Source organism: Fundulus heteroclitus, chromosome 2 (genome assembly GCF_011125445.2).
Source record: "Fundulus heteroclitus isolate FHET01 chromosome 2, MU-UCD_Fhet_4.1, whole genome shotgun sequence".
In the NCBI taxonomy this organism is placed as follows: domain Eukaryota; kingdom Metazoa; phylum Chordata; class Actinopteri; order Cyprinodontiformes; family Fundulidae; genus Fundulus; species Fundulus heteroclitus.
The window spans coordinates 34935545-34953062 of NC_046362.1; the positions used below are offsets into that span (position 1 = coordinate 34935545).

The 17518-nt window shown below is 41.3% G+C and overlaps 1 protein-coding gene across 1 annotated transcript; it reads right to left on the minus strand.

The window, feature by feature from the left end:
• Positions 1 to 184: 184 nt before the first annotated feature.
• Positions 185 to 3342, minus strand: il17c (interleukin 17c). The gene is made up of 3 exons (XM_012852307.3): positions 3265 to 3342; positions 2950 to 3176; positions 185 to 809 (listed from the first exon to the last, which is right to left on the minus strand). The coding sequence occupies exons 1-3, from the start codon at positions 3277 to 3279 to the stop codon at positions 554 to 556; spliced, it is 498 nt and encodes a 165-aa protein (XP_012707761.2). The 5' UTR covers positions 3280 to 3342; the 3' UTR covers positions 185 to 553.
• Positions 3343 to 17518: the final 14176 nt, after the last annotated feature.

Genomic DNA, 17518 nt, shown 5'->3' on the forward strand with positions numbered 1-17518 from the left:
TGAAAAATAGTGAAGCAATCAAATAATTCAGACTCACAGTTTTTATGTTTTTTTCATAAAGTGCAACTTTTATTTACTTGTTAAGTTTTTTCTTTTTTATTTTTGCTTCAAAGAAGCAGAACTGTGAAGTCCCACTGGGACTAAACCTCTACAGGAAAAAAAAAAAAAACAACAACACCAAAGTCTCATCATGTGATGAAAAATCTGACACATTATAAATGCAAACAAAAAAACATAAATATTAATGTTATTATTGTTATCAGATAACAGTAGTACACAATAGCTCCATTTTTTTTTTGATGAAATATCATCAGTTGTGGAATCGGGTATTTAATACCCTGCTTACTTCAGCTGCCCTATGCAGAGCTTCACACTTGTTATGAGAAAGACCAACCCAACACAGTTTGGATAAATAAATAGGCAATAAATAAGTAGTTAAAAGCGGCTGCGGGAGTCCAGCTCAAATTGCAGCTGCAGAACTCGACCAGAGTCCAGAAGTGGTGTCGCTATGAGCTCCAGGTCTGCAGGAGTTGGTGGTAGTTTGGGTTCGGCCCTACGAGCTCACCGTGTTCGCCCTGACGCAGGTGCACCCCACAGACACCTCCGTTTTCTCCCGCACCAGACGGTACATGCCTTCCTTGCAGTTGTCTCTGACTCTCCTCAGGAACAAGAAAGCGTGGAGCAGCGGCTTGCTGTTGTAGTCGGGGCTCTCGATCACCGTTCCGTTCTTGAGCACCAGGATGCATCCTTCGCACATGCACTTGGCCTCGGTGTAGGTGCGGGGGAAGTAATCGGGTCTGGTTACCGTCCTGTGAAGGAAGAGAAGGACTCTGTGAGACTCTTGCGTTTAAACAAAAGCAACTCCTGAGGGTAAAATCTGACATTTTCCAATGTGCTTAAAGCGATCTCTGCGGGTAGTTTTGCTGATAAGAGAGTGAACTTTTGTTTTAGGTACCAATGAGGTTCTGTTAAATGTGTTGGATGGTTATCATCAAGGTACCAGAAACACAACTCAGCTCATGATGACATATTGCATCAATTAAAGCAGCATGCTTCATAGGATCCAGGTGATCCCACGGTTAAGTCAAGAGTTGGACTTTTATTCGTATGGGTGATCTGCCCAGGGTAACGAGGCATAAGGAGAGCTACCAGGTTAAAATAAAAAAATATATTTAAAAAAAACACTCAAATTGTCCCATGATCTGCTCATTTGTGTGGCCAACAGGAGTGGGAGTGGGCGCCCCCCTGTGGTCTGCACATTGCTGTACAGCTCAGGTGGAAGATGACGCTAAAGTTAAAAGCTTGTGATTCTGATAATTTGCTATTTCACAGTTTTTGTGTTATTTCGAAGAACTCCAAAGTGAATTTCATAGTTTAGTTTGACTACTAGGGCTGCACAGTGGAGCAGTGGGTAGCACTGTTTCCTTGCAGCAACAAGGTCCTGGGTTTGAGTTTGCATGTTCTCCCTGTGCATGCGTGGGTTCTCTCTGGGAACTCCGGCTTCCTCCCAGAGTCCTAAAAACAGGACTGTTAGGTTAATTCTTCTTAGGTGTGAATGGTTGTTTGTCTCTGTGGTGCCCGCCTCTCACCCATTTCATGCTGGAGATATGGCACCACCACCACCCCCGTGATCTCATGAGGGATAAGCGTGACAGAAAATGAATGGATGGAGTTTAACTACTAAACTTCCTAGACTAAAGGGTTTGGTATTCTGCGCTGAACAGACATTCTTTAAAAGGGACTTTTAAAGATTTACGAAACCTATAATGAGCAAAAAAGCTCATATGTATACATATGAGCTTTTTTGCTCATTATAGGACCTCATTCAGATCGAGTGGAGCAGGAGAAAAAAAACACTATATAGACAAATACACTCTTAAAAGTAGAAACACAAGGCGTCAAAAAGCGCGTAAGGCGCAACATTTTACTTAAGCTTAAGCTCTGCCAAGCCTGTGTGCAAGTTGTAATGTTGCTCTGGGACACCTGAATGATGAAGCAGTCAGGCAGGACCCTAAATTCTGGTTGCTCATAAAAAATGCCGAGAAACGCCTTAACAATAAAGAGAATACAGTAGAATAATTACATCCTAATTTAACCGTGCCTTTATGGTTTGTTTTTATTGGTCTAATAGCGCAGTGATGCAAGAATTTCCCTTTCATAGCTGCATTTAAATTGCCTCTGTAAATCTGAGCTTTGTCATAAAGGTTGACTCAGTTGATTATGCAACTGGATTCCAACATGAGGAGCAGGGACTTTCCCTCCATGGCTCCGGAGCTCCGGGACGCGCAGCGCAAACTATGACCTTAAAACAACAACAACAAAAACTCTCCTGTCGGCGCTGAAATGCTACATACTCGCGTCTAAAGAGGGGGGCGTGGCGAGACGAGCGGACCTGGTTTGCACGTCCAGTATCGGTGCCGGACTCACGGATATGAAGGCATGCAATATATGACGCAATAGATATTATCTGCAGGTCCTTTAGACTTCAAATGTTTGATTCCAGAGAAAACAAACACGTTTTTCCCGTTTCGGCACAGGTTCTTAGAGATGTGAGCTTTTTTCCCCCCTTCAGACTTTTTCTATTTGATGCCAATTACGCGTGCGTAAAAGCAATTCTGACTCTCTCCGACCCGAACGACACACACATGTTATTTAGAAATGTATTAAAGCTCAAAGCGAAGCATCTCGGATCAGAGTGAGAATGGGAAATTCACCGAGTTAAAGTCTAACTGGGAAGTTATCTGGAGTTTCCTCAGGTCTTCATCACTTTGTCAACATCCAGTTCGGATTTTTCTGTTATATCCACCTGCTTCTGTTTTACATTTCCTCTACAGTCAGGGTAAAAAAGGGATTTTTGACATTTTTTTAAAGGCATCCTTTAGGTTTCAAATTGAGTAAAGACTCTGTGTGACTCCGCGCACATGTTACCCGGGTTATTGGCGTACTTACACCCATTTCCAGGGAGAAAGGGAGCGATCTTTGTCAGCCATGGAGGGCAGCTTCTGGTAGAGGTCCAGCGGGCAGGAGACGGAGGAGTCCGCTGAGCTTTGGGTGTCCGGGGGCCCTGAACCCTGCTTCTGGATCATCCTCCGCATCGTCTCCTCCAGGTCTGTCGCGTTACGGCACCTGGCCGTGCAGGTGCGCACAGCCAGGAGGCACAGCGCCAGGATGACGATCTGCAGAGAGGAGAGGAGGAAGATGATGGAGGAGGAGGAGGATGGAGGAGGAGAAGGACGCGGGAGGAGAGGGGTCTCCATCACTCACCTTTCGTAGCACCATGTTCTGATCCAAAGTGTCACTCAACCAGATCCTTAACGTTTGTGATAAATCTCTGTCCCGACCTGCGCTCGGACACTCTTAGTTTAAATCTGCTCACCGCCCGCGGCTTAAATAAAAAAAGGTGGGGGGAAGTACCAGTGATCACATGGAAAGGCAGCGACTTCCTCCTTTCCAAAAACAGCTTCATTGGGCAGGTAGGGCATAACTCACCGGCTCCATTCATTACGTTTCAATAATAATTATAGTAATAATATTAATAATAATAATAAAACGCACAGGGATCCCAGATATACCCCCCCCCCCTCCCTTCTGATCCAGAGTCAGCTCATCTGCTACAGCTGATTGTAAAACCATCAACTTCAGCATCACTGCATGCCTCAGTGAGAAACTCCGCATGTAAATATAATAAACCAGTTAAAATCACATATAATCACCGGCTGAGGAAAAAACAACGCAAAGCGAAGCTGTGCGAAGAAACGCTCCTTTTGGATCAGTTGTTTTCCGGCGTTTCTGACGGTCCTTCAGAGTTTTATTTTAAATATACGCTCAAATGTATGCTTTCTGTAATGTACTTATTTGAATTTTTGCCATTTGTTTTTAAGGTGAAGTTTGGTGCGTTCAAAGCCGACCCCAGAGCGATCTTTGCTTCTGCTTATAGCCCAGAGCTCGGGGCTCCAAAAGGGGAACAAAATGTCTCAATTTTGTTTGGTCTGTTTATCAGACCAATGGGACACATACAGGCGCATTACCATACATTGTAGTATAAATTCTGCAATTTAATTAAAACAGAAAAACAAAAAAAAAAAATGTATAAAAGCCCAACAAATTTGGAATATTGGATTTTCCACGTGGAGCCAGCGAGAAAGGACTGTAGAGTTGACGGAAAAATGTGTGCAGCTTGTCCTCAAAACAAAAGTGTAGTTGGATTTCGGCTTCTTATCAAAAACTCCTCTGGATGTTATGGAGAAAGGGCCCAGAACCGCTCACTGCTCCCCCCCCCCCCTCCCTCCTCCCTCCGCGGACACCTATGGATGCGTTCAGAACTGTGGCGCCGGCTGATAAACTTTCCATCATATCAAGGACAATGGCCTCTGGACTGCATTCACGGATAAACTGCACAACATTCACTCACACACACACACAACTTTTGCGCAAATTCTACATAGTCTGACACCAAAAGGCCTCCAATGTAACCCTCTGCTGAAATGTTGTCTCGTCATATGTGCTTTTCTCGTGCTGAGGTTTTTTTTATATCTCAAATTGTATCCTGGAAAAGGATAAAGTGTGAAATATGTCTTTTTTTTCCCTCTCCCTCCCCAAGCGTGGCTCCTATGTTACTACAGAGTGAAAAGGCAGCGCCCTAATGAAACCACGTCAGGCGGGGTCCTTGGCAGCTTGGAAGAATGCGCCAGCGTTCTTTGGCAAAGCATCAGTCAGTAGTTCCCCCCAAAATGTTTGTGATGGACAGTTTTACTAGAACTGTAATTTGGATTACAATGTACATTGTATTTGACAATAAAGACTGATTGATTGATTGATTGATTGATTGATTGATTGATTGATTGATTGATTGATTGATAGATTGATAAATGTATGAAGCATCTATTAATGTTCAGTTGATTATGGCTTAATGCAAATCAACACTTTATCTTCTCATCAACAAGGAGTATTACATAAATAAAGGCTGGTTGTCCCTGTCCCTTTGCACCCTTTTTCTCCCACACATTTTCCAGCTACTTAAATTTCCTCCATTATGCTTTGATACGGCGTCGTCTAAAGCAGCCACCTTTTATCACCAACTTCCTGCTGGACAAAATTTAGCACATTTCTGTGTTAAAATCCTTTTTTAATCTAATGTATTCTAATTTTCATGAGCTGTAAGCCACAAATATCAAAACTAACAGAATTAAAGTCTTAAAAAATATCACCCTGGATGTAATGAGTCTTTTTGCTATACAAGTTTCACTTTTCAAAGTAAAAATTGAGCCCCTTGATCAAATTCTGCCCGGGACATCCCAGAACCTCGGACCGGCTCAGAGAGTGTTAATGATAAATATAAGAAAAGCACAAAGTGACAACAAATAACGCTTCCAGCTCAAATAAATTTTCTGACTTTGTTTTCTAGTTTTTTTGTCCTCCTTTTCTCCGTCTGCTGGTGTCAACACCAACCTTCTCTTCTTTTTCTCTACACCTTGTAAGATTTGAAGAACACACCCAGAATATGGGGGGGAAAAGAAGGGAAAATCCTTTAAAATGATTGTGTGGACCATGATTTCAAGTTTTATTTAAAAAAAAAGTCAAAATAAAAGCTTTATCTTGTGTCACTTAAGAGTCCTTTTCTATCTGAATGATTCATGAAGCTGGGAGACGTTAACCAAGAAAACCTTCCTTTGAAAACGCTCAATCAGAAAGACCAGACTGATCAAAGAAAGTCCAAAAATAAAATTAAAAACCCCTGAAAGAGTTTTGGAAAGCAAATGGAGAAGACCTCATTATAGGAGAAATAAAACAACAGAAGAAAGTCTGGGACTAAGGTTGCCAACGCCTTGAAGAATAAATAAGGGACAGAAATAAAAGCAAAAACGAAATTAGGTCAAATTGGATGAAGTCAATCAAAAAGCAGCAGGGGGCGCTAATAGGACCATTTAAAAGACACAGAGGGCTTAACTAAAACAACAGAAAAACGCAAAACGTTTTAAAAACTAAATATTTTCCCCAGTTTGTGAAAAGTGAATTTCAGCTTTTATTTCCCACCCAGTTTGCTGCCGGACGCCCGTGAATCTGTGACCGGCGTCCTTTCACCTTTCCAACCTGAGTTTAGCAGGAAGCATCGTGGGAAACGACGAGTCAGGCAGGCCTTTTAATTACATGTTGTCAGAATCAAACGGCGGCAGCCTGGAAACTTTTATGTGACACTGGAGGAACGTCTGGGTCGACTTCGTGAGGAGACGTGGCTGAAAGGCTGCAGCGGAGAATTTCCAGGTGCTTGTGTAAACTTGAATTACAGCTCCGGCCTGCACGCACATGGCCCACCTCTGATGATGCAACGCCGCTTGTTTGAATGCCTCCTGCCACACGGGAGCTCCACATCCTAAAAATAGCTCCATTCGCAGCAGAATTTCCTTGTTTATAACAGCTGGCAGGTCCAGCTTACACGTATACCACCGCCGCCGCTGTTCACTTGATCCCTGACATCCTTGAGAAAGACTCGACGGCTCTCTTTGTGACGACGGGACACCTCAAACTGCAAGGGCCACGCCCAGTTTGACATCCTGTATTTCAAAAACGAGTGCATGGAAGCTGACACTGAGTCATGGATAGGACGTAGGAGTTCCACGGGACACACAAACAAAAGGAGGACCAGACGGGCAACCTGGAAATTCCTGGATGCGCTTTTAACTTTAGTGCCTGAAGAGGGAAGGCTCACGTCTCAGTGTCAGAATAAAAGAACGAAACACAAAGAGTTTAAACGCTGGGGCAGGAGCAGAAAACCTTCAGACAAAGGGGTCAAACTGAGCTCCTTTTCACATACAAATAAATCTGCTTTTTTTGTTAAGGTGTAATATGACATTCAGTTCAGGAGACACTTTTATAAGTGTATTCTTATCAAGAAAAAGTCAAAATATTTCTGGTCTTCACAATAATAGACGGTTTAGCGAATCAGGGGCAGAAAGATTTTGTCCAGAGCAGTGAACATGAAGAAGTAAAGCAATTAAAGTTCCCATTTTCAATCCCCAGGGTTCATGTCTACCCTTCAGCTATGAGGTTTGGTGGAGGGAGTATTATGGTGTGGGGTTGGGTTCAGCTCCTGAGTCCTAGTCAAAGTAAATCCTAACGCTTCAGCATCCCAAGATATTCCGGACCTTTTCATCCTCCCAGCGATTTGAGAATAGTTTGGAGACTTCCCGTTCCAACATGGCTGCACAAAGCAGGTTTGCTGAGGGAGAACTTGCCTGGACCGCACAGACTCCAGGAGATAAACCATCTTTGGGATGAGTGAGAGCGGAGAGTGAAACACAGGTCTGACTCTACGCATGCACTTCTGGAAGATTTCTCATAAACTCTCTCCTAAGATTTGTGGAAAGCCTTTCCAGAGGAGCTGAAGCTGTTAGAGTTGGAAAGAGGAAATTAAACCCAAGGGATTAAGAATCAACCGTCTTTATTGTCATTGTGTGAACTCTGAGCCGGTGTTATTATTACTGTCTTAAAATTCACATATAATACGCAAAGCAAGACGTAATGTTTGGTTGAATGCACCAGCAACACTTTCTGAGAAGCTGAAAAATTAGCAAATAGTCGTTAGCATCTGACAGGAGTTAAATGTTCGGGTCAAATAAGACAGATAGAAATCACTTTACAGAACAATGTAAATTACCGTGCAACTGTATGAAGGTACCAGACAAACAAACAATAAAATCAGACAAAGGTACCGAGACGTTTTCCTGATGGAAGTGGGACGGTTGGTGGGATCTGTGATGTCTGGGACTTTTTATGACTTGTAGCATAAAGTGTTTCCAGGTCTTGTAGAATGGGTACCTGAGCTAATACTTTTGGGCAACATGGTGCATACATAGTTGAAACCAGATATTTTAAGAGACCCATGACAATTTTGTCTCTAAATATTTGACTAAATAAGATAATTAGCTCAGTATGGATTTCTAAAAGAGATAGGCACCAGCACCTATCCTCATTAGGGATAAGTGTGTTGTAAAATGGATGGATGGATTTCTAAAAGTGATACTATTTGCTAGAATAAAGAGTAAGAGTGTCTTTTTTCTTATCTGTTTTAATACCCCAAAGTTCATATACATTTCTTCATTATCTGGTATAATTACCGTTTAAATCGTATTAGATCAAATGTTTTGGACATCCCTCCCTCACCCACACCTTTCCAGCTCTGCCCACATTTTTCTATTTCACTGATGCCAACTTGAAAACATTGACTTTGTTGTCGACTGGAAGTTACTTTGGTGGTATATTTATGTCTTTGTCCATTTGGAATTTCTGTTTTTGTGCCTAAGCGTTAACTTCCTGCTTGATGTCTTGAAATGCTGCTTCAGTATTTCCACAAAATCTTCTTCCCTAACGGTTCTATGTATTTTGTGAAGCGCACCAGTCCCTCCTGCAGCAAAACGCCTCAAACATGATGCTACTGTCTCCATCCTTCACAGCTGAGATGATTTTCTCAGGCCTGCAAGCTTCCTCTTGTTTCAATAACCCTTATAATGACCAAACATTTGGATTTTACTTCCATCAGACCGAAGGTCGTGTCTCCAAAACGTAACACGTTTGTCACAGAGCGCGTTTGCAAACGGTAATCTGGCGTCTTTATGTTAATATTGGAGTGATGGCTTGTTGTTGGTGGCCTTTCAGCCCACGTCAGTCAGATTATTTCACTGTGGATAACATATCCTCTCGCCAGCTTCAGCCAGCACCTTCACCAGGTGTTTTACCTCTCTTCCAAGGGTTGTTCCACACATTTTACACCAGAACTTGTTCTTTTCTCAGATACAGAACCCGTAAGGAACTGTGAGATCCCTGGACATTCCTGTGGCATTCATATTGGCACTTTATTATTTTAAAAGAAGAACCTGGCACCTTCAGGGTTCTGTTTATGACATGTTGTTAAAATACATTCTAAGCTTTCCCTCCACAAGTGTTGTGAATTGACCTATCAGCACGTTATAAAGCCACGACATCATCATCTGGGCTTTTCCAAGTTGTTTAACGGTGTAGCAGCCATGGTGTGTGTGTGTAAAATTATTTAAGTAAGTAACATAAAACAGTTTCTCAAAAATATCTCATTATTCTGGCATATTCTGAAACTCCTCTTTGTGCAACTAATGATAATAAAATGTACAAATTAAATAAAGGTTGCACTGTGGCACAGTTCCTTGCAGCAAGAAAGTCCTGGGTTCAAATCCCAGTCGGGGATCTTTCTGCGTGACGTTTGCATGTTCTCCTCGTGCATGCACAAGTTCTCTCTGGGTACTCCAACTCCCCCCCCCCCCCCCCCCCCCCCACACACACAGCCCAATTGACAGTTCATGGGCTTCTGATCCAGGTGTCAAGAAAAGATTTTCTATCTATCTATCTATCTATCTATCTATCTATCTATCTATCTATCTATCTATCTATCTATCTATCTATCTATCTATCTATCTATCTATCTATCTATTTATCTATCTATCTATCTATCTATATTTTATTTATTTATTTATTTATTTTATTTTATTTTTTTTATTCGTGAAACTGGGACCAAAGTGTAACTTTACATGATGCTCAACATTCCTAATTTTAACGCAGGAGAAACGCTCCACTTTTGTGTAAGAGTTCTTATAAAAAATACTACTTTATTCCTAATTTACAAGTGCATTTTCTAAATATTATGACTTTATTCTTATAATTTCTCGCCCCCTAAAAAAGAAAAAAAATATCCCACCAGTCTGTTGCACGGCTATTTTGGGGACAGCAGGCTAAAAATTTGGAAACTCCTGGCTTTGGGATTAGTCTGTGGGATTTGAACCAGGGAACTTGCTGCCTTGCCAGGACACAAGCACCCTGTTCTAACCAATAGGCCACCACTTAACTGGACTTCTGGGCCAAAGTCCATAACAAAACGGGCCAATCAAAACGGCATCGACATTTATTGGTCGAGAGCTTCCAAACATGGATGGGACCTGATTGTTTTGGTAAAACCAGATCAGAGGCAGCGAGGGAGAAATCTCCAGCCGGATATCCTTCTCTGTCCGGTTCAGATCAACCAGTTTCCCACATGGTACCAATCCCTACGCACTAAACCTTCATTTTCGGCTTTGTTGAGCAAGCTCAGTCTTAATGCATTAAACTAATTTCTATCGGTTTATTTATCTATTTATCCATTTTCGTTTTGAAATGATTTGTCTTTTCTTTTCAAGAGCATCACTGCAAAACAAATCTGGGTGACGTTCATCACTTGACTTAAATCATCCTTAAGGAAAGTGTGCACATGGTTGTGTGCTCTCCAAGTATATGTGGGTATAGACGATGGACGGATGAATAAAGTGACACTTGAATGAAGCAGAAAAAGTAAAATTTGAAGCAAACGGCATTCAGAAAGTGAAAGTACGGTGGAAAAACCAAAATGAAAACCGCAAACAACACGAGACCGTAGTGCAGCTTCTGCTTCTGGATTTCCACATTTCTTCCATCAGCTGATGGATGGAGACACAGCATCCATTCATCCATCAACCAACAACAACAACACAAAGTTCCCAAAATATTAATACCACCAGAACCAAAACCAAAAAACTCAAATGTAAGAAAACAATCAAACATACCACATCATGCTGCCTCAGCAGATGCTCTTCCTACACGATGAAGGAACAACGCCGAAATCTCTTGATTTATTGAACAAAGTAAATTTCCTCTTTCACTACAATGAACACGTTGTTTATTCACTGCAGTAAATAATAAAAACATCGACCTCAGACGGGTGTGATGAGGAGAACCTGGTGGATTCCATGCTTCCTCAATCTTTCCTTCAAACTTGACCTTCTAATCGTTATTTTCACTTTTTCAGCGGGCATTCCTTTCCTCCTGCATCAGTCGGTAGATTATATATCGATGCATCTGTCAAGGCCACGTTAGTTATTCTTTAACTCGATCTGTTAACTCTTCTAATAGGATGTCAGCAGTCAGACTGAACCTGCAAAGTCCAAGAACCCAGGGGGCTTTTTTACCCTCTGATTTCAACTTTTAAAGCACTCAGTCGGGGAAATTAGGGTGGTGTGGAAAATGCAAACAAGACATAAAATACCAATTCCTGTTTTTTTTTTTTTTTGTTTTGTTTTTTGTCAGTTGTATTTTGTTTGTTATTATTCTTCCGTTGCAGCATTTCTGGCTGAAATGCGTTCTAAACAAAGAGGTTTCAGGGATTTTTCCCATTTGAAGCTGATCTGTCTTGGAGGATACAAAAGCCACGCAGAGTTCCATTAGTTTACGTCCTGCAACTTTAAAAAAAAACGAATCCATGCATTTATCTTTAGTAGAACTGATCACTGCAACGTTGTTTTTACAGGTCTGCCTAAAAAGTGGATCAGACAGCTGCAGCTGATCCAGAACGCTGCTGCCTGCGTCCTCACTAAGACTAAGAATGTAGAGAACATGGACCCGGTTCTGAAGTCCTCACTAAGACTAAGAACGTAGAGAACATGGACCCGGTTCTGAAGTCCTTCCATGGCTCCCTGTATCTCAGAGAATAAACTTTAAAATCCTTCTGTTAGTCTATAAATCCCTGAATTAGCACCTAAATACATCACAGACTTGTTATCAGGGCATCAACCCTCCAGACCACTCAGGTCTTCTGGCTCCAGCCTGCTCTGCAGAACCAGAACCAGAACCAGACATGGAGAAGCAGCATTTAGTTCCTATGCTCCACTTATCTTGAACAAACTCCCAGAAAACTGTAAAAGAGCTGAAAGCCTGAGTTCCTTTAAATCAAGATTAAAAACATTTGTTTAGGACTGCCTTTGACTGATCTAGTTAAACTGTTTTACTAAAACATCATTAGTTCAGCTTTGTAGTCCAACTGTTTTTAATGTTTCTATTTTCCCATGTTTTATTTTGTTTCTACATTTTATTCCAACTTGCTTTTATTGTGTTTTATTTTCCTATGTTTTAATCATGTAAAGCACTTTGCATTGTCTTTGTGCTGAAATGGGCTATAGAAATAAAATTGCCTTGCCTTTTAGATGCATCTCTGCTTCAACACACCTGACTCAAATACCGAATCATCCGCAGATGCTGGTGGGGCAGTTTGACCATTTGGTTCAGGTGAGTAAAAGTTGCAGGGCACAGGCCCTCCACCATTTCATGCCTTTGGAGTGTGAATGTGGTTTCCTTTGGTATTGGTGGGAAATCCATGGAGGTGCCTGGAGACGATCTGGACTCAATGCTGGAGCTGAGCTTTAACGTGGGCGCTGTACAGGCCCATCTCATCATGGAGCTGCAGAGACTCATCACTCCTTTTCTTCCAACAAGCTTCTGAAACCCCCATCCTTCTGACCACAGTGCCTATTATCACGGTGGGGAATTCGTTAAGACTCGGCCGTGCACACAAACAGTTAAAAGAGCGCACAAATACAATGGAGCCAAACCATTAAGAGCCTTAAAAACAAGTATTAAATGTGTAAAATCAGCACTAGACCGAATGGGGAGCCAGTGAAGGGATTTAAGTGTCGGTGTGATCTGGTCACATTTCTGTGGTTTGGTTTAACGTTGAACTACGGGGAATTGCAGTAGTCCAGACGCAAAGTCACGAAAGCGTGGGCAGCCTTTTCAAGATTATTACAATTTAAATACTTTTGGCCTTGGCCAAGAGTCATAAATAAAGCAAATGTTTTTCTGTTGGTCAAGTTTAAGATTTGAGTCAAAAACTACACCGAGATGTCCAACAGTCATGGTACAGCCAAAAGAGGAATCAGTGCTAGCTGCTCTACTGTTCCCAAACACAATGCATTCAGTTTTGGTCTCACTTAAATGTAAAAAAAAAAAAAAAAAAAAAAAAGTTGAGCCAGCAACCACTTAATATTTGAGATGTAGACACACAAAGAAGCAGTTGTTTCGTCCCTTCCAGAATGTACTGGAAGATATACTTGTATGTCATCGGCATAGCAGCAAAACGATGGCTTTAATTCAATTCAATTCAATTCAATTCAATTCAATTCAATTCAATTCAATTCAATTTTATTCATATAGCGCCAATTCATGATACATGTCATCTCAAGGTTCTTTCCAAAGTCAGTTCAATCAGATCCTCCAGGTTGGTCAGAAAGTTTCCTCTCTAAGGAAACCCAGCAGGTTGCATCAAGTCTCTCCAAGCAGCATTCACTCCTCCTGAAAGAGCGTCTGCATTGTTGATGGCTTTGCAGCAATCCCTCATGCTGAGCATGCATGAAGCGACAGTGGAGAGGAAAACTCCCCTTTAACAGGGAGGAGAACCTCCAGCAGAACCAGAACCAGGCTCAGTGTGAACGCTCATTTGCCTCGACCCACTGGGGGTTAACAAAAAGTTAAAAGTTGAAATAACAACAAGCAATGCAAATCTGGAGAGCAGTAGGAGAACTCAGCAGAGTGAAAGAAATAGACCCTGATGTCCTCCAGTAGCCTAAGCCTATAGCAGCATAACTATAGAGATAGCTCAGGGTAACATGACCCACTGTAACTAGAAGCTTTGTCAAAAAGGAATGTTTTAAGATTAGTCTTAAAAGTAGACGGGGTGTCTGCCTCACGGACTAAAACTGGGAGTTGGTTCCACAGGAGAGGAGCCTGATAGCTAAAGGATCTGCCTCCCATTCTACTTTTAGAGACTCTAGGAACCATCAGCAGACCTGCAGTCTGAGAGCGAAGTGCTCTGTTAGGAACATACGGGGTAATCAGAGCTCTGATATATGATGGAGCTTGATTATTGAGGACTTTACACATAAGGAGGAGAATTTTAAATTATATTCTTCATTTAACAGGAAGCCAATAAAGGGAAGCTAAAATTGGAGAAATGTGATCCCTCTAGTTGATTTTTGTGGGATGTCTCAAGAAGGAGTTGAAGTCAAAGAAGTCAGCTCACCAATCATTACAGACGAAGATCTCTCTGTTAAGCACGGGGAAAACCATTTTAGTGTCGTGCCTCGAATTCCAACATTATATAGGTCCTAGTCAAAGTCCAGACTTGAGTCAGGTCTAGATCCTGCAACAGCAACAGGCTGTTGTTGCAGTTATGGCAGGAGCAGTTATTGGCTTTAAATAGGACCAGGAGGGTTTGGGTGTCATTAGATTTCAACGTATTGAATGTGGATGCACTTGTTTTTGCTTTTAATGCACATTTTAAAACATTTTGGACAAAACAGCACCATTAAATCAAGGCATTTTCCAGTGCACAAATTGTCCCTGAGTAAATCAGGAAATCCTTAATATGAGGAGAGTTTGCCGTAAGGCCGACCGGCGGTGGAAAAGCTCTGAGCTGGAAGTTCACAGACTTTATCTTATGGAACTGAGCAGCTTTATGGGATGCTTAGAAATGCTCAAACCAATTATTTTGAAAACCCTTTTAAATTAAAAGGGAAAAATCCTGACATCCTGTTGTACACAATGCAGAGCATTATTTCACCATCCCTCCCTTTTTTATATTTTAATTTATAGACAAAGTTGCTGGCATCAGAGCCCGTATCTCTCCTTTATCATCCCTTCATCTGAACTCTGCTGCTCTCCTCTGATGGTCCTCTTTTCCAAGCACCGTTGGGTCAAATGAATGTCCTCCCTATATATTTTCATTACTAGATTTGACTCTATTGGCCATAATGTAAAACTGATAAACTCTTCTCTTTTTTCGGGTTCCTTGCTTATTTAAATAAAAAGCTGTTGTCCGCCCCCTGCTAAAAAAAGCAACATCTAGATTCCTAATTGCCATGTTTTGTAGTCGAAGAACACCTGAATCATTTTGGGGGTTTTTTTTGGAAGAAAAAGGCATTATTGATTCTTTTCCATCTGTTTTTTTAAAACAGAAAAAGTAATTTCATTGTTTTTATGAGCCTAGTTTGTTCAGATTCAGTGCACCGCTGTTTTGTGGAGTATTTCAAGGTTCACTTTTGGGCCCGTTCCTCTTTTAATTGTATTTATACCCTCTAGGGCATAATCCTAAAGCGCTATAGAAATGTGTCACATCATCTGTATGCTGGTGATATACAACTGTACTGTTCATTTTATGCATCTGACATGTACAAACTGTCTAAACTCAGTAGCTGCCAGAAATCAAACAATGCTTCTGCAACAATTATCTAAAGTTAAATTCAGACAAAACAGAAACTCTTCTCATTTCCCCTGGTGATAATCAGGCAGCATTTTGTTTCTTCACCTCCTACTGTGAAAATTTGTCATCTTCTTATTTTGAGAATCAAAATGTAAAATAGTTGTTTGCTTTTATCACTTGACAGTTGAGATAATTTATGTCTGAGACTGAACTTGAGATGGTTGTTTATGCTTTTATTCCATCCTGTTTAGACTATTTAATAGTCTTTTTACCTGTTTGAATAAAACCTTTTTTGCTCTCAGTCTTTGCAGAATGCTGCAGCGAGGCTTTTCATAAAAAAAATAAAATAAAAAAATAACAGAAGGGCACAAATGACTCCGGTTAATTTTAAAATGTTGGTTTTAACCTTTAGGTCACTCCATGGCCGTCACTATAGGATGCTCCTTAGAGTCTTTTAAGGAATAACTAAAGACATTTTTATTCAGATGGACCTTTTTGTTTAATGTGTTTTTGCGTTTGAATGTGAAGCACTTTGTGATGAATATGTCTGTGAAGGATGCCATAGGAAATAAAATGTACTAACTTTCTTATTTGAAATCTGTGCCATTTATTTCCCTCCAGTCCGATTCTCCCTGTTTCAGTTTTTTTTTTTTTTTTTTGTTGCCAGTGCTAAGGACTATTTTTGATTTGCTTCAGATTCAGTTTCCCTGAAAAGCAGACAAAGATCTTTATGCCCAGGGAGGACTTTTGCTGATGAGTACCGCTGAAGGGACTCACCTGTGGAAAGTTACCACTAAATGCAGCTGAAACACCCCTCCTGTTGATAAGAGGACATTCCCTTTGCATGACAGTATTGACCAAATGTCACCCTGCTGTCATGCACCGTGCCCGGATGGCGGCTCGCTCTATGTTTTTCTTTCTGATCTTAAAAAAAACGGTAAGCAAACGATATCGGGAATAAAACTCAGAGAAGCTATTTGCGGCGCGTCTCAAGTGCATTCTCGCAGTTCTGGAATGCAGTCAGGTCGGTTAACAGAAAGAGTTTCTGCAGACGTGCCCGTGCATTGTGCAGAATTTGTCCCTTCAAATACTTTTTGATGCAAAAACAATGGAGCCAGCGGAGACGTGCACATAAGCCCCATGCACGGACGCACCACACGTCTCGCTTACATCTACAGACATGGAAATGCCAGAAGGTCTGACATCATTGTTCATATGTAGTTTCCAGCCTCTTCACTTTGATTTTATCCTCCCTTGGCCCAAGATCACATTGGGACCTTTCACTTGTGCAGCCCAGAAAAGAATATATTCATTCATTTTTAATCTACATGCAAATCTAAGCTCTAACAAAGCCTCGCCAGCAGGTCTATAAAGTCTACAACTACACACTACTCCAGACATTGAGAAATCTTCCTGGACGGGAAGTGAAACGTCTTCAGCCTCAGAATAGAAGTCCAGTCGTCTTGTTTTTGTTTTAACCTTTATTGGATAGATCATGGCCTAGATGACTGAGAATCTTCACCAATTTATTAATTTTTGTTTTTAAAAGCACAGCTCAACCGCTCAGCAGCACAATCAAGAGAGAGAGAAATAAGAAATACAGAATAAAGAGTAGGGGGCTTACATATTTAGATAATTTTACCGTCCAAGTCTAAGAGCTGATGAATGCTGGAGGCAGGATGGTGGACTCACGTCCTTCATTATAGTCCAAGAAGGGTTTCCATGTACGGTTAAATATAGTCTTAAAATGGACCCTCACTTCATGAGTTCCAGAAAACAGTTTTTTCCATCCTCGAAACCTCAGTGTCTTCGAGTAGTTTCTTTTGAAGTCTCTTTGTTATTTTTCCCTATTCCATAGGATTCTACATCTTAAATGATATGAGATTTTCTTTGAAAAGACAAACATAAGAGGAAATACATTTGGTCACCCTATTTAGTTTTCCTAAGGCCATTCCCTTGGATTTTGAGAAATTATAGAGAACTTTCATACCCAGAGAATGAGCCAAACTGAACACTAATTGTCAAGACTCTGTATACCGAAATAACAAGCCTGGAGAGAGACAACAAAACATCGTCGGCATGTAAAGAAACGTTACGGGTCCCCCGATCAGTAATCAGGGTCACCACAAGTTGCTTCGGCGGGTCAGTTGTGGTTCATTTGCGAGGATAAATAAGAAAGGTGTTTCCCCTTTCCCTTCCCAGGGGAGTTTTCCTCTCCACTGTCGCTTCATGCATGCTCAGTATGAGGGATTGCTGCAAAGCCATCAACAATGCAGACAACTGTCCACTGTGGCTCTACGCTCTTTCAGGAGAAGTGAATGCTGCTTGGAGAGACTTGATGCAACCTGCTGGGTTTCCTTAGAGAGGAAACTTTCTGACCAACCAGGATGATCTGATGGAGTCTGACTTTGAAAAGAACCTTGAGATGACATGTATGATCAATTGGCGCTATATAAA

Excerpts from the sequence above, each read along its gene's own strand:
- il17c (XM_012852307.3), bottom strand. Across the intron at positions 810-2,949 it reads CTTTCTCCCTGGAAATGGGT|GACGGTAACCAGACCCGATT; the intron begins GTAAGTACGCCA and ends CTTCCTTCACAG.